Below are 12,919 nucleotides of genomic sequence, written 5' to 3' on the forward strand. Positions count from 1 at the left end.
CTGAATAATTTTTGTTTTTAATGGTTCTAATTAAAAAAAAAACATCAAAATTCCTTATAACCAAAATAAAATTAGAAAATGCATTATATCTACAATCCCTTCAAATTAAGGCCTCTTGATAACTCTCCTTTCAACATTTTTCTTTCCCAAAAAGATTGGTAAATTATCTTCTCAACATGCTTCATTAAAAAGCACACTCATTGAGGATATTCTTAACTGGTCAGAACTTGAGTTTTTGTTTTTAATAGTTATAATTTTAGAGTCTATGAAATTTATCGAGATACATATAAATTGATCTAGTTATTTATATTAATAAAAAATTAAAAAAAAAAAAAAAAGAAAGAAAGAAAGAAAGAGGAAAAGGTAGGCATGCGTTCTTGTCTTTTATATGCTGTTATGGTTGATTGTTTTCTTGTCTTTTAGACGCCGGATGGGGTTTTGTCCGAGTGAAATAGGAACTTGCTTGACATTTGAGACATGATTTAACCCTAGTAGGTATCCCCGTCTGAAACATGCATGCACTTAAGGACGCGCATGAGCTCAATTCTTCACTTTATTAGTTAAAGTCAATGGTTGGAAAAAAAACAAATCCATGTGCGGACAAAAGATGAATTTGAAATTGTGTTTTTTTAAAATTTAAATTTTTTATTTAAAATTAATTTTTTTATATTTTTAAATCATTTTAATATAATGATATTAAAAATAATATTTAAAAATAAAAAATATTATTTTAATACATTTTCAAGTAAAAAATAATTTAAATTTTAACCACTATTGTATTTTCAAACATTTTTAAAGGGATAGATCGAAAATACATAATTTTTTATTTTTAAATATGTTTTAAGAGTATTTTTTTAATTGAAAAATTAATAAATTAATTTTTTTAATGTTTTATAATAGTTTTATTATTCTGATATTAAATATTAAAAAAATATTTTAATATATTTTCACATAAAAAATATTTTTAAAAATTCACCGATAAAATTTAATAAAAGCAGCAGAGACCAAACTAACATTATCTTCTAAATGAGGCAATCAAAATCTAACATAAATAATGGTAAAAATGGAAAATTGATATTTTAAACTAGGATAACTAGTTGAAGTCACTTCATTATTTTATCCAAAATGAATATTGACATTTTATGTAAGATTTCTTCTTTTAATGTAATAAGAGTTACTAAAATCAAAGTAATTTACATACTTTTTAGTAACACGAGCTGAGGTCACCGTGTGTTAGGGTAACATGTACCTAAATCTTAGGATAGAGTAAAAACTTCTTTAAGATCTGCCACGTGCGCGTGAGTGACTATCCCCTGAAATAATGTCAACCTGTCAAGCGGGTTGAAAAAAAAGAAAAGTATTTTCTCAATTCTCTCTCGTAGGACGTGCAATAAACTCTTGATTCTATGAGAATTATACATAGTTTTGAGCACCAGACCTGTGTAGGATTGAAATTGAACTAGGTTAAAAAAATTAAGAAAAGAAAAAATTTGGTGAGTTGATCTAATTACAAACTTGTTGATTTTTATTTTTTTTATTCTTCTACTAAAATAACATCATTTTGATTTTTTTAAAATTTAACCCGATTGACCTGGTGACCCGGTTAAAGTCTGGAATCCAGACCTTGGACCAGTTCGGATCTTGAAACTATGAAAATAATAGTTTTTTATTTTTATTTTTATTTTTTTATTTAATTCTCAGAGTAAATTATATATCTCAATTGATTAATTAAAAGATGGAGTAAACATTTATTATCACTTGAATTATTATTATAATTTATTTTTTTTATTATGAGAAAAACAAGCTTCTAGAGCAACTTTTATCATAATTTTCAATAAATTCCATTCAATTCTTTTGTTATAAAAGGAACCAATATGCATGTATTTCGAGGTTGTTTGGAAACGTGTTTGGAACAAGGTTTCTTAAAAATTTTAATTTTTTTTATATTTTTAGATTATTTTAATATGCATGGGTAAAAAATAAGTTTTTAAAAATAAAATAAAATATTATTTTTATGTATTTTTGAGTAAAAAAACTTTTAAAAACAATCATTATCATACTCTCAAACACTCTCTTCATATCATTTTTATTCTATACTACATGACAACAACTTTTATTATAATTTTCAATAAATTCCAATCATTTTTTTTTAAATGGAACCAATATTCATGTATTTCTAGGTTGTTTGGAAATGTGCTTGGAATGTAGTTTTGCAAAAAAATTAATTTTTTTATTTAAAATTATTATTTTATATTTTCAAATTATTTTAATGTGCTGATATAAAAAATTATTTAAAAAAATAAAAAATATATATTATTTTGATTTATTTTCGAATAAAAATTACTTTTAAAAAAAAACCACCATCATATTTTTGAATACCATCTTTTTATGCTATGCCATATGAATTGAACCAAAAATAATCAAAATATCTTGATTGTTCGCCATCCATTATGTAATGCCGATTAAAATATGATTTTTTTGTAAATTTTCTTAGTACTTTGTTTGTTTATAAAGTTGGTTAAATTTATTCAGAATTAATTAACCGTATCTATTATAGATATTGTACTTTAGTATAAAATATATTTTCGTAGGTGGGAGAGTGTTGTACACGCGCCTTCGTTAGCTTGGAGACGTAACTTCTAATATACTGTTGTTTGGGACCAAGATGGGTCCCCGGAAATAACAATAAATTAAGCGAATGTTCGAGAAATGTGCTGGTGAGCAAAGTATAACGCATCGGGCCGGTGGTTTAATCAATGATTATAATTTTATATTATTATAATTTTTTTTTATTTGTCAAATTTGTTTGTATGAATCCACTAAGTGATGGCTCTCTTTAACTAAAATTTTGTTTTTAATCAATTTAATAAGTGCTGATTTATTTAAGTAGCTATTAATATTTTGACTTGCCAATTTTATCCTTTGCATGAATATTGTGAGTGTACTAGTGTTTTGAGAGAATAATTTAAGTAATTCCATTGGCCTGGCAATGCTTTAGTTTTTTTTTTTTTTTTATATATTGATGTAAAAAAATATATAAAAAAAAAAATAATATGATGAATTAAAAAATAAACACTTTTAAAAAAATATCTTACACCATAATACCAAATACATTAGATAAATAGGAATTGTTGACTTTTACATTACGAGGAGCAAATCATTGGCCCTACAAATTAATAATTAGCATTATAAATATTAATTAATACATCATAGCTCCCAAATGTGAAACCAATAAACAATATGGATCATACCTTATTAAATGATGCCACAACTTTATGTTCCCGTAAAATGGACAGCTTTTATTAACGCCAGACAACATTTTTTCTCCAAAATAACACAGAAAATCCTTCATTTGCTCATTAATCCAATGTTATATGTATCAATACAATAATATTTCCTACAATTAACTTTTTTTTATCAATATTTTCACAATTATGATATAATTAATATAACTATTCTGATTTTATTAAGATAATTTTTAAGAGTGTTGTTGCGGCTGCTTTTTAAAGTGTTTTTCACTCAGAAATGTATTAAGATAATTTTTTTTTATTTTTAAAAATTATTTTTAATATCAGTGTATCAAAATGATTTAAAAACATGAAAAATATATTACTTTGAAGTAAAGAAAAAAATAAAATTAAAATTAAAATTTTTCAAAAACATTTTTGAAACGTAAAAACAAACAGGATTTAAAGGTAAAATAAAACTATTAAAATTGATTTAAGGAATAATTTCATTTGATTTAAGTGATGGATGCAACTATATATCAAAGGTGGTTGCACTACATTATTGATAAACATTATGTTAGTGAAATCATATCATTAAATCTACATACACAATAATTCAACGAATTGATTTATAAATAAAACAATATATTGACATACTTTTCACTAATGATTTAAGATTTGTTTGTCCTTTTTAGTAAAAAATCTGAAAAAGGAATTATTTCTTATTTTAGCTAAGGGCAATTCCGTCAACAAATAATAACACGATATTTCCAAGTTGTCGTTTAGTTAACCTCTTAATACTTTAATTTCAGGTGATGATATGATAGAGAGGCTTGAGGTTCTTTCCTCACACACACCCCGCCATAAACCTCTTTACAACTCCCACCGTCCATTGACCAGAGAAGACTTCCGGCGACAGAGAAAAGTCATCCTTGAAGAGATACAAAGTGGGTTATTTTTACTATATTGATATCTTTGATGGTTAGCAGAGGAAGAGAGAAATAAAGGGCGTGTTTGTTTTCAAGGAAAACGAGAGAAAATGAATGGAAATTGTAATGGAAGAGGAGGGATAGGATGTGTTGAGAGTGAATATATAAGAAGGCACCATACACATGATGATCTTGCTGACCATCAGTGTAGTTCTGCTCTTGTTAAGCATATCAAAGCTCCAGTTCAACTTGTAAAGTTTCTAACTTTTTTCCCCTTTAATTATTCTCTGTTTGTGTATATGTGTTGTATGTATTGATATGTATGTGTGTGTTTCCTTCTTGGATTTTGTTTTCTGGGCTTTCTTTATGTTGTTCCATGGTTCGATTTCAAGTGTGCTTTGTATGTGAAGATTCTGCAAGTTTGGATTTTTTGATTGGTCCTGATCTATGTTTTATGTTTCTTTTTTTATTTTAGATGGTTGTGTATGGACCATGGAGTTGTTTTCCTCATTTTGGTGTGTTTGATTAACCAACCTCTTCGTTTGACCTCTGTTTGGATGCTGAGAAAAGTCAGGAAAAGAGGAGAGACATACGTATTCAATTTTTTGGATGTGTGAATGTAATTTTTACAGTTCAATGTAACAACTTTTCGTCTGGAATGTGCAAGCATTGGTCTTCTGTTTTTGGTTCCTTTTCAAGGCAAGCTGCAAAGAGTGAAAATGAGTTGTTCATTAACTGAAATACTCGTTTCTTGATTAAATTCAGTTGTTTTTTCTGTTTTAGTTTCCTTTTTGCGTTAGAATTTGTTAAGGTCTTTGTCAGGTACAGCTATGACTTTTGCCTTTCTTTTCTAAACTGTACTGTTTAGACTCTTGAAACTGCTGAACCAAAAGTTTGAGTTTTGTTCAATAGAAAAGTGTTCAAGTTTGAATTAAACGAAACAAGGTGGTCCAGTATAATTGAACTAATTGCAGCTATTCTTTTATTTTTATTTTTATTTTTTTCTAATTGGGACGAATAGCTTGGGAAATGCCACGGATGTCTTTTTCATGCACTGTTCTTACCAGCCAACTGGATGGTTTGTATTAGAGAATCCTTTTTGAAAAGAATATGCAGGTTTAAAGGGGAATCAATAGTGAGTAAATCTGTGGAAACGATTTGTCCTTCAATAATGTCTCGGTTTCTATTCTGTTTGGAATTTGATTGGTAACGAATTTCTTTCACTTGTTTTTTCATGGTTTACATAATCATTTCTGAAATATTTCTTTGATTCCAATAGGTATGGTCATTGGTGAGAAGATTTGATCAACCACAGAAGTACAAGCCTTTCATCAGCAGGTGTGTTGTGCTGGGAAATCTTGGGATTGGGAGTCTTAGAGAAGTAGATGTTAGGTCAGGGCTTCCTGCCACCACAAGTACTGAAAGATTGGAACTTCTCGATGATGATGAACATATCCTCAGCATCAGGATAGTTGGTGGGGATCACAGACTTAAGGTATGGAATCCGTTCGTTCTTTTCTTTTTTCTTGATATGCATGTATGATCTCTATTCCCCGTGAATTTGTTTTAGCTTCTGAAAACTGCAAATTTTGTGCACATTCTGCCTTGTGATCTGCAGTTCTTGAGTACATATATTAATTTGTAGGGAAGTTGATTTGTTTACCTTTCAAAATTTTCAAAACGATCATGTAATTGAAATTTAGTCTCTGTGGTTGACATGTTTTGAAGTTATACTCATGAATGTTTCCACTAGAATGGAATCCAATAACGTAACTAGTTTTGGATTTCCCTGCCATTGTTTGCTTCCAAGTCATAAAGACTTTAGTTTAATTGTTTAGAAAAATTATCATTTTTCGCTGGTGGGTAGTTGCAATTGAGTGAATATTCAAAGCCTCAAGGTCCGTGTTCTCTGTTCTCTTTCTTGACTCTTGATTTCTAAGTTCTCTGATTTCTTTTCTTATCAACCCAAACGAACTCAACCTGGTTTTACTTTCTACTTTGCCCCAGAACTATTCTTCAATCATCTCCCTCCATCCAGAGATCATTGATGGACGACCAGGGACTCTGGTGATTGAATCTTTTGTGGTGGACGTGCCTGATGGGAACACGAAGGATGAAACATGCTACTTTGTCGAAGCTTTAATCAAGTGCAATCTCAAATCACTAGCCGATGTCTCAGAGCACCTTGCAGTGCAGGACCGAACCGAGCCCATTGACAGTATATAAAAGAAAATTCCAGACCAGAGATGTGGTGGAGGCTACAGTTGTGAAGGATGAAGCTACCGGGGCTTTTGTATATAGGAGGCTCAAGAGACCGACTGGCAGCAGTAGTACTTTCTTCCATCTTTCAGACACTCTTGCGCTCTTTTTCCTTGTAATTGTTATGCTGTCTTGTTCCCTTTTAAATTATGTTCTGGACATCTTCAGTAGCTAAAGAACCACACTCTTATAAGTTTCTCATGCTTGTGAATGAAAAGGGAAAAGGAAGGATTATTATGTTTCCATTCTATGATATCGAATGGTTTTGATGGCGGTGGCATAATTTATGGTTGTATAAATTTATGCTGTAAAGAGTTGGCTTTTTGTGTTTTGCTTTTTACCTTGTGTTTGGGTGAACATCAAGAACAGCTGAAACTTAAGATGGAGAGCGTGTCATGTCCTTCAGTCTCTGTCCTGGTATTTTCTATTACAGTTTATAGGCATTGTTACAGCAAATCATATTCATTTTTGTATCCATGTATTGTCTGGTGACACTAGTGTTGATGAAGCCTTCTAGGGAAATTCTGGGGAATGGTCGTAAAGTAGAGATTGTTAGTCGCTTGCCTGCATTTCGCGGCAGGTCTGTGCTCAAATCTTTTTATCAACACTAAAAGAAAATATAGGCATTGACAACGCTTTAACAAAAACCTCAAAGACATCGGTAAAACACAATAAACAATGTTTTTACTATTTTACTTCTCATTTCAAAAATAAAAATCAATGGCTTGAGTATCATTTATGGATTGAAACAAGTGTTTTTTTTTTTTTTTTGATTTGCTTCTTATTTCAAGAATCAATGGCCTAAGCAATGAGAGTATTATTGGTATTTCCATGGGAGCCACTAGTCATTGTCAAGTTGGTTGGGATAAATCGGTTGTTTTAACTTTTATGTATGGTGAAATTACTCATTTAGAGGATGTTTGAGAGTGTGGTAGTGGTTGCTTTTCAAATAGCTTTTCGTGCTGAAAAGCATGCCAATAATATTTTTTTATTTTTTAAAAATTATTTTTAATATCAACACATCAAAACGATCCAAAAAGTACAAATCAAACTCAATTTTAGAAAAAAAAAATTAAAATTTTGCAAAAAACTGTTTGGACTGCAGTGTCAAACAGCCTCTAAGAGCACAATAAATTTGTTTCATTGCCCTTTGAATAAAAAAATTAATAAGCTTTGGTATAAGCTATGTTTTCATTTTTTTATAACGGTCCTTTTGTAATTCTCATGTTATATCAAAAGATAAAATGATCATTTTATTAATATAAAATTATTTTTTAAAAAATAAAGTTGGCATGTAAATAGTATTTGTTAGCTTTAGAATTGGTCTTGATTTTTTTTATTGTTTTTTTTTTATTTGAGATGGTTTTTAAAATTTATTTATTTATTACAATTTTATCAAATTTGATCTTTATTTTAAAAAAAATTAAAAATGATATTTATTGGGTGTTGAGTTTTTTGATTGAACCTGGATTTAAGATTTAGCGGGTTACATGTTTAATATATTAACCCGAGATTAAAATATTCAACGAGTTAGCTTGATTTTTTTTAAAAAAACTTTTTTTTCAATTACATCTTGTTTTTAAACTCATTCTTATATAAAGATCACATGACCTGTTGTTTTAAAACTTGGACCAGCTCAGCGGATTGATCCTTTTCATTCAATTTTTATTTAGTCGGAGATTAGATCTTTTTTTTTCTTTTTATGAAAATTTTCAGTGATTTTTGAAATAATACGAGTTATCATGGGTTTTTTTGTTTCTTTATGAAATTTATTTTTTAAAATAATTTTGTTTTTAAATTAAATTAAATTAATTGATTGGATATAATCATTAGATGCTCACTTTATAATATTTTATTTAGTTTACTTTCCGATTAGCTACTCTAACAACCTGTGCAATCTCTTTTAATTACTCGGACAAGGTTGGCGGATCAATTCGAGCCCCTTTTTTCATTTAACATTTATTTAATTAAAGATTGAGCTTTATTTTATTTTTTTTTGCTTATATTAGATTTTCAATAAATTTAAAAATTATACGGGTTATCTCAGAGTTCTGTTTTTGTCTTTATTGAATTTAGTTTTTTTAAAAAGTACTTTTTAATTAAATTATATAAATTGAATGAATGTAAGTATTAAATGTTTTTTTTATAATATTTTGTTTGATTTGTATTCCAAGTTGATGCTATAATAATACATGTGGTCCTTTTCAACTACTTAAGTCTTAGATTATTCTTGTTTTTTTAAAAGCGTCAATGTCACTTGAATATATTTTTTTGCACTAGAAAAAATTTGGTCTAGCCCGTAATATAAAACGAGCCTTCTAGCTAGTTTTACACTATTAAAAATAAATTAATTGTGAATCAAAACAATGATACATGCATTTAATAAAATAAATAAAAAATTATATCCATTAATAAATGCTCAAAAAGTTTATGAAACTAATCAAAGATTGAACCGGCACAAAGATGCATACTAAGAGCACGCATGGAGCTCTTCCATTTTTCCTAATTATATAGCAATAAAATTGTTTCTTGTATGAAAAGTTATTATTTCAAATCTTTTGAAAAAAAAAAAAGGGGGAAAAAACAGGGGCAAGAATCTAATCGGAAAAGAATATTAAATCGATTAGTATTTAATGAAATAATATCTCATACATAATTTTATTTATTTAATTACAATTAACTTTAATCAAACTCGAAAAAACAAATCATGAAGGAAATTTCTATAATTAATGGTATAGACCTCCTGTTTTATTTTGTAAACCCTGAAAATCCAAACAAGAATAATAATTGGAGGAAAAGGGTACAATAGTAATTGACGGAATAAATAAATCTACGGGCTGAATGTTTTAGGTGTTTGTGGAGATCTGAGTCTAAAATTAACAAATAATAAACACAAATCAGAGAGAAAATTTGGAGATCTGGTTTGATAGAGTGAGAGTTCATCGAAAAGGATGAGGCTAAGCAGCAAGCCCTTGTTAAAACGAGCAGGAGAAGGAATCAGCAAAACACTATCTGAAATTCTTGTCTGCCCAATCTCCAAACAGCCCTTAAGGTATTGCAAAGAAACAAATTCTCTCTTCAGTGATTCTATTGCTGTCTCTTTTCCTATAAAAGATGGAATTCCTTGTTTGGTTCCAAGAGACGGCAAGGTAATAGAAACTGTTGACGACCCAAAATCTTGATCCTGTTGTTTTTTCATCTGCTGCTACGAATGGTGTTTTATTACTAGGTTAAGTTAGAGAAAATCAGTGTCTTTTCTCATATTTTGCGAGCTTTCTTGTCGTTTAGGATTGTTGTGTTTCGTCTTTCGCTTTTGGCAGTTCAATCTCAGAATTATTCTGTATTGATTAACCAGTTTTAGCCATGAAACTGAGATTGAGATCTGTGCAATCTAAAGAAACTGTGAAAATAGAAGTGCCCACTTCGTGTTTTTTACAGCAACTAAAGGAAACCCCCTCTCGAGCAATATTTTTCCGCAGGCTCATATTTGTCTCTTAATAGAAAGGATGAGCTCAATGCATCTTCGCCAGAGGATTCTTTGCAATCTCTTGGTATTACGTCTGGTGACCTTGCTTATTTCTCTGTCAATCCCATTGCTGCGTTTAGGTTCTTGTTCCTCTGTAAGAGAACAGGCTCGAGGTCATCGAGGTAATGTACAAGAGCCTACGCCTGATCAATTGATGAGTTTTCCAGAGTCTGAAGTTTTTGGTTTTAATAAGCTCGAAACCAAGATTTGTTTGTCCGTGGGCATGCTGGTGTTCAAGCCAATGATGCCAATTCTCAAGAAACTAAATCTGAAATTTCTCTAGATATGCTTGTGCAAGGACAGAAGGGTGAGCAGCATGAGATTGGAGGATCCGATACGAGTGATGCAGTTATTGAAAGACATGGATCTCTAGATTCAAAAGCTCAGGGTGGAGAAACCTTAGAGACACAAGAATTGACCAGTGTAGAAGCTATGGATATTGATACTGGTTCTGCAGATGTTGGTGGCAAGAGGTTCTCTGAACCGTATTTCACGAGGAAGCTATTGAGGAAAGAAATGGGTGATGATGGTTACAGCTACAAGTTCCTGGATATTGCAGTTCATGCTGTTTTTATAGAATCTGGTTTTGGTGGGATCAATTCTATATCTGGGACACAAGTGGATGAATTTCGTCTTCCAGAAGAGCAAGCTTCTAAGAATTTGGTAATGTCACTTTGTTACACGCTTCCAGAACTTTTGGGTTATAAAAACATGTCTGAAACGATTGTTTTGAAGTTCCAAAGCTTAGGGCATTTTTTAATGTCTGTGTGTTTGGCCAGGGGTGGATCTGAGCTATATCGTGCATGTTTGGATATATATATATAGTTGCGCCAACTATAGATTTTGTGTGGGCAGATGGTAAGAATGATGGGATGAATGAAAATGATAGGTCATCCATGTTGTATCTTGAAAATGAAAATTTTGAGTTGTGGAAAATCGTGAAGGATGGCCTTTTTTTGCCTTTATTGATAGATCTTTGTAAGAAGGTTGGCCTGTTTCTTCCACCATGCTTGATGCGCCTCCCAACAGAGCTGAAGGTCAAGATTTTAGAGTCACTAGCTGCCACTGATATTGCAAAAATGGAAAGTGTTTCTTCAGAGATGCAATGCTTGTCTTCAACAATGATCCATGGCAGCAGAAATTTGTGGAGGAGTTTGGAGATGGGACAGGAGCGCTGGGAACTGTAAATTGGAAAGAGCAGTTTGCTTCATGTTGGGAGAATAAGAAGAAGCGGAAGAGGGATGTCAATGCCATGGCAAGATTATCATCAAGTTCCGCCCTTTTTCTTCCCAACCAGGAGAAATTTTGCTTGGTATTCCTCCACCCAATGGTCGTCCTGGTCAAGGATTTCCTCGATTTCGTTGAAATTTTGCTCGGAGTTGTAATGCGGCTAAAGCGGGACTTGCAGCAGGAGAAGCACAATCCCCGGGAGCTTCAGGAGAGACATCGGAAGTGGATACCTCATCTTTTTAAAGAAATGTTTTGTCTATTTGTTTCTACATAAATTTAATGTGAAGTATGGAATATAAACTCGATTCGAATTTCAGAATATAAATTAATTTTGCTTCATGAGCAGGGGGATACTTTGAAAAATCTAGTTGGCTATAATGGCAGTGAATATTAATTAAATTTAAGCTAGTAATAACGGCGAGGGTTATTAATTGAAATTAAGCCGGCCACCACGACGATGGCAATTATGTAAAAATTAAACTGCCGCAATGGAGGGGGTTGTTACTAGACAATAATGCCATGTATCTTTGAAAGTTTTTTTTTTTTTTTAAATTAATATATTTTTTTGATATTTTTAGATCATTGTTAAAATTAAAAATAATTTTTAAAAAATAAAAAAAATATTATTTTAATATATTTTTAAATAAAAAATATTTTAAAAAATAATAATAATTATATTTTCATAAATAATAAAATAAATCAATAAATATGACTGATGTAAAACACAAACTATAATTATTGAAATTGTAAGTGTATGGTTGACATGAGCACAGGCCTCGAGAAATGCAATAGATCAATATATACATAGTTGATATAAAATATGTATTAAGAGTATCCAGATAAATTGAGTAAATGAATATGATGATATTAGAACAAAAATCATGTCATGATTATGGAACTGGTTGATGAAGTGGGGTAAATGAATATGTTATCTTTAAGGCATAAACCATGAATATGGAAATTGATTAATGAATTTAGAAGTTGAATTAAAACATGAATTAAGGGTATTGAATGGGACTAGTGAATGCATAATTTTATTAAAGCTATAGGTATAGTGTGGAATTAATAAATTTTTAATTGGATTATAGCATGAACTAGGATTATAATCATTGAAATAGATTAATAAATGCACAGATGATATTAACTACGAGTTAGGAGTATTGAAATGAATAGATAAATGTGATCAATTTAAAACACGAGTTATAAGTGATTCATGAGGTTTTAAGGTATTTACAACGGTGATTATTTAATGTATATAATAAAGGAAATTAAAGTTTATCGGTTGATGAAGGGAATACAACAAATTAAAAATTTAGCATAATATTAATATACTGAAAAAGACTAATGATGTTGTGTTTATTTCTAGAGTTATATTAAAGGTATTAGTAGTAATAGACACAGCATGTTTACCCTATTTCTCAATGTTTTTATATATTACAAGGTATATTTCATCCATCATAACAACCATAATATCGTATTTCAGATATTTATGGTCATTTCATCATCAGAAGAATATTTGTAAATTATCTAGTTATCTAAATAACCTTATTATATATACTTCGAGTAAAATATATGTACGGACAAAAGAATAGATGACTTTCACATAATTTGGAGGTGTTTGTGTGTGTGTTCAAGAAAATATTGTGATCTTGCTATTTTGTAAGCATGTTGTATTATACTTCTATATAACTATGCATTATTGATGGAGGATATTGAGCTTTAGACCATCCTTATGTCGATAATTACGA

The 12,919-nt window shown here is 30.1% G+C and overlaps 2 protein-coding genes and 1 pseudogene across 2 annotated transcripts; all 3 read left to right on the plus strand.

The window, feature by feature from the left end:
- Positions 1-4,044: 4,044 nt before the first annotated feature.
- LOC118057228 (abscisic acid receptor PYL8) lies at positions 4,045-6,660 on the plus strand. The gene is made up of 3 exons (XM_035069743.2): positions 4,045-4,407; positions 5,436-5,651; positions 6,164-6,660. The coding sequence occupies exons 1-3, from the start codon at positions 4,267-4,269 to the stop codon at positions 6,380-6,382; spliced, it is 576 nt and encodes a 191-aa protein (XP_034925634.1). The 5' UTR covers positions 4,045-4,266; the 3' UTR covers positions 6,383-6,660.
- Positions 6,661-9,262: 2,602 nt separating this feature from the next.
- Positions 9,263-9,597, plus strand: LOC118057210 (uncharacterized). The gene has a single exon (XM_073405054.1). The coding sequence runs from the start codon at positions 9,367-9,369 to the stop codon at positions 9,595-9,597; it is 231 nt and encodes a 76-aa protein (XP_073261155.1). The 5' UTR covers positions 9,263-9,366.
- A 181-nt stretch (positions 9,598-9,778) lies between these two features.
- Positions 9,779-11,510, plus strand: LOC118057209 (F-box protein SKIP22-like; annotated as a pseudogene).
- The last annotated feature ends 1,409 nt before the right edge of the window (positions 11,511-12,919 follow it).

This window comes from Populus alba, chromosome 15 (assembly GCF_005239225.2).
Source record: "Populus alba chromosome 15, ASM523922v2, whole genome shotgun sequence".
Lineage (NCBI taxonomy): Eukaryota > Viridiplantae > Streptophyta > Magnoliopsida > Malpighiales > Salicaceae > Populus > Populus alba.

What these genes read in the sequence shown, in the direction of transcription:
- LOC118057228 (XM_035069743.2), top strand. Translation starts at nt 4,267, where the DNA reads ATGAATGGAAATTGTAATGGAAGAGGAGGGATAGGATGTGTTGAGAGT. An exon ending in TCAAAGCTCCAGTTCAACTT is followed by an intron (nt 4,408 to 5,435) that starts GTAAAGTTTCTA and finishes TGATTCCAATAG; the next exon opens with GTATGGTCATTGGTGAGAAG. An exon ending in GTGGGGATCACAGACTTAAG is followed by an intron (nt 5,652 to 6,163) that starts GTATGGAATCCG and finishes ACTTTGCCCCAG; the next exon opens with AACTATTCTTCAATCATCTC.
- LOC118057210 (XM_073405054.1), top strand. Translation starts at nt 9,367, where the DNA reads ATGAGGCTAAGCAGCAAGCCCTTGTTAAAACGAGCAGGAGAAGGAATC.